Source organism: Cebidichthys violaceus, unplaced genomic scaffold (genome assembly GCF_023349555.1).
Source record: "Cebidichthys violaceus isolate CVI_PGR_0920_01 unplaced genomic scaffold, fCebVio1.0.p SCAF_79, whole genome shotgun sequence".
Classification (NCBI taxonomy): Eukaryota; Metazoa; Chordata; class Actinopteri; order Perciformes; family Stichaeidae; genus Cebidichthys; species Cebidichthys violaceus.
Genome location: NW_027176963.1, coordinates 53,498 through 68,401, shown reverse-complemented (window position 1 = coordinate 68,401; position 14,904 = coordinate 53,498). Strand labels below are relative to the sequence as shown.

Here is a 14,904-nt window from a genome sequence, read left to right as displayed (position 1 = left end):
ACATTTGCGCTACATTTTTGGATGGTTTCGTGGTGGGAAAACCTCTCAAACAAAGGAAGGCTGCAGCGCTCTCTATCTATCTATCTATCTATCTATCTATCTATCTATCTGTCTATCTATCTATCTATCTATCTATCGTCTCTGTCTCTGTGTCTCGGTGCAGTATTTAGTATATAAGTGGTTGTTTCAGAGAGACATTGTTCCCCTGGACTGTGATCTCTCTCCCTCTATGCCTCTCTCTCTCTCTTTCTCTCTCTTTCTTTCTCTCTCTTTCTCTCTCTCTTTCTCGCTCTCTCTCTCTCTCTCTCTCTCTCTCTCTCTCTCTCTCTCTCTCTCTCTCTCTCTCTCTCTCTCTCTCTCTCTCTCTCTCGTCAGCAGAGTCGTGCTAAAAAAAAAATCAGCTGGGTCCAGTTTACAATCCAACAAATGATTTCATAATTAACAGAAGCTAAAACGGTTACAAACAACAGAGTCCACACACGCTTCACCCCAACAGGCCAGCAAGCTAGTTAACTGTAAAATGATAACGGCGCGAACCGAAGAAAAACCCTCTGGAACAATGTCTTACGTTTGAAAGTCTCCGTCCGAAACTTTCAAAGTCCGGTATCGGCTTCAGTGATTGGCTGAAATCCAATCCTTCCTTTAAGCAGCATGCACCAACATCCTCGCTTGACCGCTTCCTGTCTCCTTCCTGTTGCCGCCTCTCTCCAAACTCATCTTATCACCATATATGGTCGTGGTCGAATCTGAAAAGCCCGTCTCAAGGGTCCCCATCTCTCCCTTATGGCTCAAAGTAACTATACTTTTGAGTTTAATACATGCAATGATTATGCTTTTATGGTTGAACACATATACTATCCTCTACAAGTAAATATACTGTAAACATATAGTACGTTCCATAGGTAAATATTTTGTGTCATTTAATACCGTGTGATATTTAATGCACTCTTCAAGGTGTGCTTTTAATCATACAATAGAACCCTGACTTCTCCTGAAGTGTTCCGGTGTCTCACTGCTGTAAAGTTTCATTCTGATTCCGTTCGAGTAACAGCTGGACTCGTGTTTGTGCAGGATGTAAATATTCCTGTGCGTTTTCCTTCCTTGGCACAGTTTTTGTCCCATAACCAAGAAAGGTCAGCCTTAATAATATAGTGACCTAAAGTACTAAAAAAAAAAGAAAAAAGAAAGAACGCTTTAAAACTTTCATCGTAAAACAAACTGTTTGTGTTTCACTGCCCACGGTCTCACAGTGGTACACTAAGAGAATGTGGACAAGGGCCATTTATTACATCCCAGAAATCTCTTTTAGCAGCACTCGAGCAGACAAAATGAAAGAGGAATATGAGCCTAAATGGCAACAGAGTGCTTAATATTTCAAATGTACACGCTTTTTCTGGAGTCATTGTGACTGAAAGCATGGATTGATTTCCTGGAATCCGCTTCACCTCTCGTCTCCTCCCCGTTTATTCCTCTGAGTCACAGCCCGCACGCACACACACACTCTCACACACACACACACACACACACACACACACACACACACACACACACACACACACACACACACACACACACACACTCGATGGATTCCTAAAAGCTCTTCCTGGCCCGTTTTGATTATGAAAGTCTGTCCATGTTGTTGCTGTAGCCTTGTGTTCTAAAGGCCTGTGAGTTATTATGAGCGAGAACTTCAAATGCTGTTTACTTGATCAATGGAGGGGGGGGGGACAGACGGAGAGAGAGACATTGTCTCCCCTGGATACAAATCCTCTTCAGCCCCGTGTCCTCATTCATCCAAACCAAGACCAGAAGCTCCTGGATGAATTAAACTACGAATGAATGAAGGGCTGAACAAAGGCTGACCTTGTGTAGTCGTTTGCGGCAGATATATAATCGGTTACTTGGTTACATCATGTTCGTCAACAATAAGTGTCAACCGTTCTCTGGTTTCAGCTTCTTCAGTGGGAGGGATTTGAGGCTGTGGACGGGTTATCTATGAGTTTTGGACAGTTAGTCGAAAACAAAACGCGGCCTTTGCAGACGTCACCCAGGACTTTGACAAACTGAGATCCTCATTTTTGACTCTTTTGTTCATTTAAAATACTAATCTTGGGCCTACGGTCAGGGGAAAGTGTCAGTTTACAAAGCGCTCCTTCACGAACACATTTTACACTCTTTCTGAGTTTCTTGCCGTTACAGGAACATGGAAATGATGTCGCTGAAGAGAAACTAGTTAAAACCGGTGCAGCAGGATGCGTACTCTTGTTTTTCCAAAGTGAAATACAATTTCTGGACACAAATTGACAATATTCCCTTCAAAGAGCCGGGTAATAATGTGAGTTCATCAGAACTGACAACCTTTTATTGACCGGCTTTAGTACTGAAGCTGATGCTGTTAGACATAACTCGACTTCATTTTTATACCCGGCTCTATAAATGTATGTACGACTGTTGAGTTATAGGAAATCACGATTAATGGTGTATCATGTCTGTTCCTTTAATTCAGAAAACTGTATTCCACTCGCGTTAAAGAAATCCAAACGACTAATGGACGTCTGGTCCGTCTCTCCGTCTCTCTGTCTCAGGGAGACTACGATCCCGTCAAAACCCGAGTTCTCCACTTCAAGATGAACCCGACCGCGACCGCCAAGCAGCAGCGCCAGCAGGATGTGGAGGCTCTTCGGGAGGAAGTGACTCGTCTCAGGGAGCTCGTGCGCTCGCTGCAGGACGGGGGCGCTGCCGTCCATTTGCAGGACGACTCCGGCGCGCACGCCGCCGCCAGCCGCAGCCTCAGTTTACCGCCGTCGAAGGAGGTTCTGGGTAAGATCAACAACAGATAAGACGCGTATCACATTTACCATAAGTACTGAACACAGCTGTGGCATTGCACCGTATATGTGTGTATATATATATATATATATATATATATAGATAGATAGATAGATAGATAGATAGATAGATAGATAGATAGATAGATAGATACTAGAGAAGTATCTGCTGTTAAAACTGTGCCGATGCTTCAAGTGTTTTAGTGTGTGTGTGCGCAGCGGGAGAAGCGGCGCTCTGCCTTCACCTGCTCCAGGCACAGTGGGGGTGTGTTTTTTTTTTTTTTTTTTTTTTTTTTTCTCTTTCTCTCACATGCACTCTGCAAATACGAGTTCTCTCACCGACCGTCCGCGGCGTTCTGCAAGTACTGTAGCTCAAACAAAAAGGGCTTCCACCGCTGCTCCTCCTTATCGCTCTCTGGAGAGATCGGAACGTAAAGCTGAGCTAATTCAAGAGGTTCCTCCGCAACCGGTCGGCTATTAAAATGTATTAACACCCTACGGTACAATAATTCACTCCTGTAAGTTTTATGGCTTCTTTTCACTCCCTCCACTGCCTTGAAATGACATTGTCCAAATGTGTCCTAGTTTTCTATTAACGACACGGAAAAGAATAACAATCATTTAAATGTCATCTTGTTATCCCGTTCATTTTCCTGATGTTTTTTTTTTGCCGTGGTGTCGTTTCAGTATCCAGACACTTTAGGCCGGTATCATATCCAAGTCATAATTCTGGTATCGTGACAACGCTACACAGCTGAGCTCCACAGCGCTGAGTCAGCATAGAGGAAGGTCTGGCTCCTCCTATTGTCGCTGTGCTATAGGGGGAAAAACACGCTCTGGTTGGTTTGTGTTTCTTTAGACCTGTCGCTGTCTTAGGCACAGGATGCAGCGATGGTGCTTTTTGCAAATTAGTGCAGATAGCAGAAGGGGAGGAGAACGCTGGCTGAAGTAGGGGGGGGGGGGGGGGGGGGGGGGGGGCAATTGCAGGTTTGTACTCACGGTCTACATCCAGTTAGCCACCGAGAACATTTAATGGGGAAATAAATCAACACCGAATACATTAACCCTCTGAACCCCCGGGATGGAAACCAGGAACTAAGCTTGAAATTGTGATGTTTTATTAAAAACATTTTATTCATTCACCTAAAACCGTTTACTCTAAACAGATCCTGTAAAAAAAAAACAACCTCCTCAGCGCGACTAGGAAGCCATGACTGACTCGGCTGAGACCAACAGTCGGGTGACAAGAATTCCGTGAAACTTCGACAGAACTGCTGCTGAACTCAGGAAAGCGTGGGCTTCACAGGGTTAATGTAGGACTCAGTACATGCTCAGGAAGGGCTCAATACCAACTGTACTTAACACGTTCTTCAATGTACGATTTGAGAAACCGCTCCGTTCAGCAGGAGTCATGCGGTTCATTATATTTGAACGTTAACTTATTTGATTTACTTACCGAGGTGGTTCGGGTGAGAAGACATAGCAACGTGTCATTGTTAACTTACAGGAAGCGTCGGACGTTCTTTCCACATGCCGACGCCCTCTACCGGCGGCCACCTAAACCGACGTAAGAAGGTTAACCGCTCCACTCATATTTGAGGCCTTTGCCCTCTGAGGCGTGAGGACACGACGGACAGTTGGATGAGGAAAGTGTCGTCGTGACGGGGTTAGATATTTAATTGGAGTTCAGGGCGGTTCATCGTCTGTTGGCTAATTTTTCTTCTGAGGACCTCTGCTCTCCCTCTCATGTTCTCTGTGTCTCTCTGTCTCTCCAGAACTCTAACTCATCTCCTCGCTCTCTTTACAACAAGTCATTCTCTTTTCTTTCCTTTTCTTTTTTTTCTTTTTTTAACACTTCCTTTCACTCCGTCTGCTCCAGACCCATTCTTCTCGCCGAAATGGTAATGGAGTTTCTTATACCTGTGTGCTCAATTTAACTTGTAGCAGATAATACGGACTTAATGTGTGATATCTGTTCTTATCTTCAAACCAGGGCCAAAGCAAAGGGAAGTCTGAAAAAGTATCAAAAGATAAACGGAATAAACGTTGCGTCTTTGAGATCGGCACAGATTTCTTGAACAAAGCATTACTTCACACGCTCAACGTTAGTCATAAACCCTGTAGAATCTCATATGATCTTTTATGTAACTATAAATTAGTAATTGATGTCTTGTTTTTCTTAGATTTGTGTAAATTGCCGTGGTGCGAACAAAATGAATGCACTCATGAAATGTCCATTTCCATTCTAAAAAGATTTTTAAATGCAGCCGACGGCGATGTTTTCGTCTAAGTGAGCACTGCTGTCAGTGACCTCAGAGCTAAGTATGCTCTATTCCATTTTTAATGAGATTTTAAACAATTATGATTAAAAAAAAAAAAAAAAAAACGTGTAAAATGAAGCAGAGGATTACAGCGACGGGACTTATTCTTTAATTTGGCTCATTTTTTGCACTTGAATACCCTTTTTTTTTTAAATTGAATTAAACCACTGAATGAAGCTGTTGGTAAGTATCATCTCTAGCTTCACGCATGACTGTGTTCTGTGACTGTCTGGTTCTTCTTTTTTTTTTTTTTTTGATTTTTTCCTGCTGCTCAGGCGCATCCTGAGGGCTTCTTTTGCCGAGGAAAGTTTAAAATATGATGGAACGTATTTCTTTTGAGCACACGCTTCACTTGTGCTGTGGGGCTTTTACATAGATTTGACTTCAGTGACAGGTTTTTACAGTGGTCTGTGATGTAGCCAGGAATTTAAGTGGTTCCCAACCCTTTTGCCTGAAGGGACTACTTCCCCCGTCATGCAGTAAACTGCAGTATGTTTCATATTTAATTCAATGCATAACTAACGGTACAGAACAACCGATACACTGCGCAATTAACCCAGACAGTGCATCCAATCACTGCAGGGGGGTTTGTGTAAAACGAGCAATTGGATTGCATTTGATATGAGTTTACACTATAATCTATAAGTCTGTTTTATCTTTTTGAGGTGTAAACAATGATATTTAATAGGCTTCTTCTTTCCTCTCACTGAGCCGTGTCCGTTGTTCTCTTAGCTCTATTGTTGGTTTAACTGTGTGCTTTCCTAACGCCGGGTGAGGCTGTTTATCCTGTAGAGAGGGAGCGATCTGTAGCTTGTGTTCAGGTCTTCACGTTGCCTTTATCCTGTTTATATCACAAATAATAATCCACATCTTAAAAAGAACAATTCAGAAATTAATGAAATGCTGATATATAAACAAACAGTATATTGGAAAAAAAAAAAGACGTTTCCTTCCACTTTTTAAAATCAAGAATAGCCTACGTCTTCACACGTCTTCACACGTCTTCACACGTCTTCACACGTCTTCACACGTCTTCACACGTCGTCACACGTCTTCACACGTCTTCACACGTCTTCACACGTCGTCACACGTCGTCATACGTCGTCACACGTCGTCACACGTCTTCACACGTCTTCACAAGTCTTCATTAGTCTTCACACGTCTTCACACGTCTTCACACGTCTTCATTAGTCTTCACACGTCTTCACACGTCTTCATTAGTCTTCACACGTCTTCACTAGTCTTCACACGTCTTCACACGTCTTCACTAGTCTTCATTAGTCTTCACTAGTCTTCATTAGTCTTCACTAGTCTTCACTAGTCTTCATTAGTCTTCACACGTCTTCACTAGTCTTCATTAGTCTTCACTAGTCTTCATTAGTCTTCACACGTCTTCACATGTCTTCACACGTTGTCACAAGAAGCAGAGGCTTCACTCTCTCTAAACTGTTTTTTTTGTTGGTTAAAACAACAGATTTGTGTCATTACCCTTTTTTTTTTTTTCCATTTCTCCATGTTACATTCTACAGATGTGTTAGGTTCTGGTTGGAAAATGAGTTTGCAAAAAAAAAAACCCGATATAATTAAGCGCCTCCCTCAGAATGTCTTGACAGGTTGTAGGAGACAGCGTGCAGAGATCCGCTGAGACCAATTAAGGGCAAAAGTCAGAAATCACTAACTTTCTGAAAAGTTGACAGTTGGTGAAAAAAAATCTTCTTACCCCGAATGCTTTAAATTAGCAACTAAACACACACATTTGGCACGTGTGTGTGTGTGTGTGTGTGTGTGTGCTGTCTTTGCACCGTCAATAACGTGTTCATTTCCCAGCGTCCGCGTCCATTCGTCTGCACGTTGCAGTAAATTGAAACGGCGTCTACTTCCTGCTGTCACTTGAGAATTTACATCCGTTTTCGGGGCACTTTGATAGCTGTCACACAGTGACAGGTTCGCCACAATGCCGACGTCTTGAAACGGTATTTACCGGCGCTGACTGACACTCGAGAGGAGCCCGGGAGACGGACACACACACACACACACACACACACACACACACACACACACACACACACACACACACACACACACACACCCGCAGTCTCTTTACGTTTATCCTCTCTGGCCATTCACGTTTGTTTGATGATGACAAATTGAAACTTAATAGGCTAAGAAGAAGAAGAGGAGTAGAGGCCCGGGCTCCTGCAGGAATATGAGACGTTTCCGTTTTGTGATGACACAAGAGAAGCGGTGACTTGTCGGTGTTTGCTGTAAACGGGTCAATAAACCGGTCCTTTAATCATTCTCATCAAAGTAAATTCACATTTCAAATGCTTTTGACCGATTCGAAATGAATCGACACAAGCTTATCTTTCTGTGTTAATAAACGAGCATTTCGCCCGTTTTTTTTTTTTTATTACATGCTCTTGCATTAATACTTACTTTTTTTTTCTTTTTTTTTTTCCGCTTTGGCAGAAATGAGAAGAAAGCCAACATACAGCAGCGTTCCGGGCGTCTTGTAAACAGCAGGAACAAGATTGAGGAAATTACTCGCTGCTATTTATTTAGAGCAATTTGTCCACTTTTCATCATGTGTGGAATCTTAGAAAAGAGGAGAACGCTCGCGTAAGAGCTTCCGAGCTAAACGGCGTTTTTCTGGCTGGAGTCATAGAAATGTCAAATGAAGTGATGTTAACTATTGATGATGCTGCCGGTAGCTATGGAGACCTCATGTTCCAGTCCAGACTCTTTGCGGCTGGTTCTCCTCACTCCTTTCACCATCTCTAATGTTACATTATATTCATACGCAATCACACTCAGGTGCATCACTTTGAACGTTAATAACATTTTCAATACTTCCCTCCATTACGACTCGTTTTTTTTTTTTTTTTGCTCGGACACAGTTTCTCTGCCTTCTCAAATCAAGTCTTCCAATTAAAGTCATTATTGCAAATAGCTGTTCAAGCGCGTCGTCCTGCTTCTCCTCTCTGCTGCCGGTTGGGAGACGCAGCTGACTGCTTTAGTCACCACTACACACATTGTCGTGTTTGGTTGGACTCTTAAGTGAGCAGATGGAGTTGCCTCAAGGGGTGTGTAGCCGATACGGAGCCGTCCGTCTATGCTGCATTAGCGTTGGGAGTCGAGCGCGTGCTTCCGTGGAGAACGAGTCTCGCAAGTGTTTCAGAATCGTAGAGGGGAATGTTGATCACGTACATAAAAATACACTGTGAGAATGTCTTGACTATCCTCCCTAACTTTTGTGTGTGTGTGTGTGTGTGTGTGTGTGTGTGTGTGTGTGTGTGTGTGTGTGTGTGTGTGTGTGTGTGTGTGTGTGTGTGTGTGTGTGTGTGTGTGTGTGTGTGTGTCTTCAGATTTACGCAAGCAGATGGAGAGCTCGGAGCTCAGGAACCAGAGGCTGAAGGAGGTGTTTCAGAGGAAAATCCAGGAGTTCCGCACAGTCTGCTACGTCCTGACCGGCTACCAGATCGACATCACCACTGAGAACCAGTACAGGCTCACCTCGGTCTACGCGGAGCACATGGACGACTCCCTGCTCTTCAAAAAGGTACTTCACACGCAGGGCTGGGCACTGTGGACACACACACACACACACACACACACCACACACACACACACACACACACACACACACACACTCACTTTGTTTTTTAAGGACATAAAAGTTGGGGTAGGCAACTTTTGGAAACCAGAAAGAATAAGCTAGAGTTTAAAAGTATCTGAATGAAAAATCCTAACCCTTCTGTTTTAGGCCTTCCTTCAAAGCCACTCCCCCAAAACACATTAAACTGACTACGAGTCCATGGGAGGAGTGCAGCCTATCACTGTCGTCACTAACCGTATCCAACTACCTCATACCTCATGTCTCATTCACACCCAACACATGATGAACGTACACAACCAACATGGCTGCTGTTCATAGTACTTTCATATTTATAGTAGTAGTATTAGGTGTCACAATAGGATGTTAGTATTGGGACATTTTGTGTGCCTAGCATTATGGAAGCACTGGCAAGATAAGGGAGGGAGGGAGGTAGGTAAGCCAGCCAGCCAGCCAGCCAGCCAGCCAGCCATCTAATAATGTCACACGGGCCGAAAGAAAGGATTGGACGATTATCGGATGTTTTTACTTTTTTTATTTTTATTTTTTTTTTATTGATTTATTGCTGTCAAAGTAAAGAGAGTTTCCACCAATATAAAGTATTTTAGTAGAGGTTTAAAAGTGGTGCATAAATGCGGTGTGACAAATTGAAACTGGACATCTTGGATTTTGTTCCTGGTGGTAATACGATACGGTTTCATGCGACGACGTCGATGTGTTCCTAGCTTTACGTACATCTCTGTACCTCCACGCCTGCTGATAGTAGATCCGGTTGCGTGTTGGCTCCCAGCCTACGGGCGCCGTGTTTGTTTCCGTAAGCGTCGCGATCGTTAACGTAGATGTGTGAAGTTGAAAGGGAAGCGCTGTCAACATCGTCTGTGTGAGCGCTGATATCTGTCTCGGTGGGATCTTTCAGCAAAGCCTCAGGAAGTGCACATTTGACCTTGCAAAAGGTGTTTATTTGTTTTCCCTTTGACCTCCCCCCACATCCACATTCATGCACCATTACACCATGTTATAGCTTTGTACTCGACTGTGTGTGTGTGTGTGTGTGTGTGTGTGTGTGTGTGTGTGTGTGTGTGTGTGTGTGTGTGTGTGTGTGTGGTGTGTGAGGGAGAGAGTGATGACTGGGCAATGTCACAGGGTTGGGCTGCGTTAATCGATCAGCGCTCCTCACACCCTCATTGAGAGGGCCGGATAAAACCTTGATGCGTGTCCGTCCCTCAGCTGTTAAACGAATCCTGTAGCTTTACAGTAAAAAAAAAAAAAAAAATAAATAACATCCTTCGCACTCGCCTTCTTCGTCTCCTTCTTTCCCCTCCTCGCTCCTTCCTGTCCTGCAACACGTTTTTTTTTTTCTGTCTTTATCTCCCTCTTGTTGTTTATCTGCGCGCCTCTCTCTGTTGCTCTCTGATCCGAGTGTGTAGCAGAAGCTAATCACCGTGTTGTTGCCGTGTTGCGATACGAGAGGGGAGGGAGGGGGGGGGCCTCTAGCCGGAACAGACGCCGCGGAGAGAGAATCCATACCGGCGAGGTAGAAGGCGGCTCTATTATCTTGGCGGTGTGATTACCGCGGTCGAGTGCTAGACGGGTCACGACTGCCTGCCTTGCTCAAGGACTCCACTTGAATGACGCATGGTATGGACGGGGATTTGAACGTGGCGTGTGGGCGTGCACATGTATGTTTTTCTCTTCTCGCTGGTGTGTCCAATCTGCTCCATCGAACCCACCTGCGACCCTGCCAGAAGAGATAACTCACTGTCAATATTTATTAACCTCAGACTGCGTCCATAGAGCGCGCACACACACACGCACGCACGCACGCACGCACGCACACACACGCACACGCACGCACGCAGTCGTAACACCCTCATAGTACTCACTGTCACACTCAAATGCACACACTCCAATCTCAACCCCCCTCCTCAACTCACATGCATACAGATGTGCAAAGACCTACACACACACACACACACACACACACACACACACACACACACACACACACACACACACACACACACACACACAAGACAGATGCTAACGCTTCCTGTATTAGTATTCAGGGTGTTCTCTGTATGACACACACGCCTGGTGGCCTATGGGAGCAGAGAGGCCTGTCCTACTAATGGCATACAACACTCACACACACACTTAAAGGAACACACACACACACACACACACACACACACACACACACACACACACACACACACACAGGAATAACAATATACATAACATGCTCTTTACACGTGTGTGTGTGTGTGTGTGTGTGTGTGTGTGTGTGTGTGTGTGTGTGTGTGTGTGTGTGTAATCTGGTTTATGGGAACATAAATGGACAAATTGTGGGATGAGGAACGTGTGAGTGGAGAGCAACTGGGGGATTTTGGACAGGAAGCCTAGTCGTCTTTACAAATAGGATTCTAATGTTATTCACCTCAGCAACAGGGTTGCCAGTTAATCCTGCTAATATCCCCCTCAAGCAGAGGCACCCAAATCCCCTCCTATGGTGTAAGCTGTTTAACCTGCAACTGTCACGTCCCCCCCCCCCACCCCCCCCCTCTTTTCTCATGCGCTCATTTATTGTGTCTCATTCTAATTCAAATGAATTCTTCATCCTTTATTCACGTTCGCTGTTCAGCTCCTAAACATCACCATAATGTGGTAATTGAAATGTTTCAAGTTGAATTGTCAAATGAGACGCTTCTCTGTCTGTTTCACTCATTCAGTGTTTAAACAGGGACGGTAGAGGCACAATGGTGATGATGATGATGATGATGATGATGATGATGATGATGATGGTAATTATGACTGCAAGGAATGTTTTGTTTATTCTGTCTTTGTCATTCTCTGTCGCTCAGAGGTTGTACTTCAACCCTTAAAGATTCACATAGACATATTTTAGCCATTTTTAAGGGTCACCAGTATGTGCCACATATCAGATATAAACATGAATTCATCAATTTTTTATATAATTCAAAATAGAGCAACTGTGAATTGGTAGAATTGGTTGGAACATTATGATGGAGGAAAATGATGCCATTCCCAAACTCGCTCCTGTCTCATAAGTTGTTACAGCACATTTTTTTTTTACCACTCAAGAACTAATAAAAATGATAAACCCCCTCAAAATACCACAATAAGACGCCAAGACCTTGAGGAACACCATGACACTGCAAGAATTCCATTTTTCGGCAAGTTGATGGCGATCACTTCTGTTTCTGGAAACTGCTGGGATATCCTCTTATTGTCAACGTACCTAATGAAGCCGCTCATCCTCTGAACGCACTTGGTCTCTAGTTTGTGGCTGTAAAGTTTTATTATGCCATGATTACCCGAGAGGTTGACGACATTTTATACAGCGATGTCAAGTTTAAAAAAAAAAAAAAAAAAAGGTCTCACTGTGTCATCACACATAAATACTGGGCTCATTAGATCCAGTAGAATCTCAGCTTCACAGTTAAATATATATATAATCTATGCAATTCCAAAAATAATGTAGTTTAGACATATTCAAAAGCACATTCACACTGCATGGGATTAGCATAAAGTGGGCGTGTCTGTAGACCCATAGAACCTTTTGAGCTTAGTGCCAACATACCGGAGCAGGCTGCCATGCAAAAATGATTGCTTGTTAGTGTATGCATTTTACCGTAATGATATGGTGAACGTGCAGACGGTTAGTCGTGTTTCCTGTTTAATTTAAAGATGTATTCACCATCAAATGTCTCGACTTTTACAGACATTTGTAGACTTCAAAGGCAAAGGGAGTGTAACTGCGATGGCACCTTCATGCTGTAGTTTTTAATCAATTTCTCTGAATAAAGTCAGAAGTGTGTGTGTGTGTGTGTGTGTGTGTGTGTGTGTGTGTGTGTGTGTGTGTGTGTTTCTGAGTCGTGGGAGATCAAAAGTTAATCAAAGTCTTTTTATAACATTGCAAAAACAAGAATCCGATACGGTGCAAAAGCTACTCAGTCATACCTAGTTTATGAGGATAAATGCTGTTTGTCAATTAATAATGGATGAATGTTATGTTAAAATGCCTGTGATGACAGAATTATTTAGACGGGGAGGAAATCTGTGTGTGTTAGGCTACCGTGAGCGTGTGTGTGTGTGTGTGTGTGTGTGTGTGTGAGATTGATATTTTTAGCTCAACCCTAGGTGAGAGGGCTGATTAGCATCAGTGATTAGGTATTTATGAGGCTCTGCTAATCAGCGAGACAAACATCTCAGCTGTGAGAGCGACTGAGTATTTACGCTTCCTCCTGAAGTGTCGAGTAGAGGGAGGCGCCGCATTGTGCAGCATTAACGTTTAGCCATGCAAAGGTTCACATAAACACAAAGTCCATAAAAGTCAGGCTGACAGAACAGGACTTGATTGGCAGTTTCTTTTATGCAGTTTGCGTTTTTTTTTTTTTTCCAGTAGAAAAATGTGCAACATTTTTCATCACATCATGCTGACAAGAGAGAAAATGAAGCGGGGCGTTTTTTCAGATGGAGACTTAAACATTTAGAAAGTTCAGTTGAGCAACTTTAGTTGAGTCGTAATAGAAAAAAAAAAACACACACACACACACACACACACACACACACACACACACACACACACACACACACACACACACAGCAGCAGAGGTACGTTGCTGATAAACAAGTCATACACATAAGTTGTGTGTCTCTTTAAGTAATCTCCAGAAGCAGACCCTCTCCCGGGCTTACACACCTTTACTATTGATTAGCTCATTAACAAATACACACACACACACACACACACACACACACACACACACACACACACACACACACACACACACACACACACTCTCCACAGCAGAGACTGAAATCTTCTACATGTTCCCCATCGACCGATTGACTCCTCTGTCTTTTTTCTTTCTTTCCTTCCCTTGCTCTCCCGCACTCCTCCTTCACTTCCTTGACGCTCTCTCCTTGACGCCTTCCCTTTCCTAATGAAAGCAGCAGATAGAATCTCAGGGCCTGCTCATTAACGCACACTCCCGATTGACGTTCAACCTTAGAGAGACGGAGGGAGAGGAGAGAATGTTGGGGAGGGTAGGTGACGCGTAGACGGAGCGGAACGTTTAAAAAAAAAAAAAAAAAAAAAAAGAAAACGATGGTTTTGAAAAAGCAGCATAAGTTTGTGACTGTGTGTGAGAGTGGGGAGGACAGTTAATAAAGTACAGTTTATGAACACTGTCGAGTCTTAATGACCTGTCTCTGTTTTTATCAGCCGCTGGGGAATGATTAACGCTGTGTGTGTGTGTGTGTGTGTGTGTGTGTGTGTGTGTGTGTGTGTGTGTGTGTGTGTGTGTGTGTGTGTGTGTGTGTGTGTGTGTGTGTGTGTGTGTGTGTCAGGCGGCGTGTATAAGCCGTCACAGCCTGGATGGTTGAGTCATTTGTCCGCTTCATTTTTAGAATAACTTTAAGGCTCAGCTCAAACCGTCAGGGTTGGCGTTGGCAACGGACCATAAGACTGAAGCCGTGTGAGCGGTCGGTCGGTCGGTCGGGAGCACTGTGGCCCAGCGGGGCCAGAAAGGTTCTCGGTGTCGTCCCCTTTTATCACCCGGTGATGAGCCCCGTTCACTCTGCCTCTCTTATTTTCAGACCAATCCCATTTAATGTCACTAGAGTGTTGGTGTTATTTGCAGCAGGCACCGGGGCGGCTACTTAAAATGATTAGAGCCGATAAAGGTGTTTTCGTCTTAAGCCATGTCTTTTTATTGAATTGGGAGTAAAGGGGAATGAGCGAGCTCATTTTAAACTGAATGGCAGTTAAAGCACCACAACAACCCTATTGACTGCAGCCGGTAGGGTGTAGAAAAATCATTACGGCTGTTTTTTTTAAAAAGGAAGACAGTTGGAGAACCGTCCTGTTTATAATCGGGCTTATCGTCTCACTGTAATAAACCCATGTTGAGCTGGATCTGATCGATTTATAGTAGGGCCGCACGTTTGGTCCAATAGCAATCACGATCAATTGATTTTGTTCTTCCCACAATTAAAGGAACAGGCTCAAGCGAGACGTCGATGTTCAAAAGTCGTGCTCCACCAGGGGGCGATGGAGAGGTTTTCGGGGATTTGTCCTCGGGGCTCGAGCTTAAGGACGTCCAGTCGTCCCGCAGAC

At 43.9% G+C, this 14,904-nt stretch overlaps 1 protein-coding gene across 2 annotated transcripts in view; it reads left to right on the top strand.

The window, feature by feature from the left end:
* Window positions 1-14,904, top strand: part of mad1l1 (mitotic arrest deficient 1 like 1) — a 47,485-nt gene that overhangs the window by 24,379 nt on the left and 8,202 nt on the right. For both annotated transcript variants that reach the window (XM_068737430.1, XM_068737431.1), the window contains 2 exons: window positions 2,586-2,820; window positions 8,515-8,708. In XM_068737430.1, coding sequence (XP_068593531.1) covers window positions 2,586-2,820; window positions 8,515-8,708 — 429 coding nt within the window. The remainder of the gene's footprint in view (window positions 1-2,585; window positions 2,821-8,514; window positions 8,709-14,904) is intronic.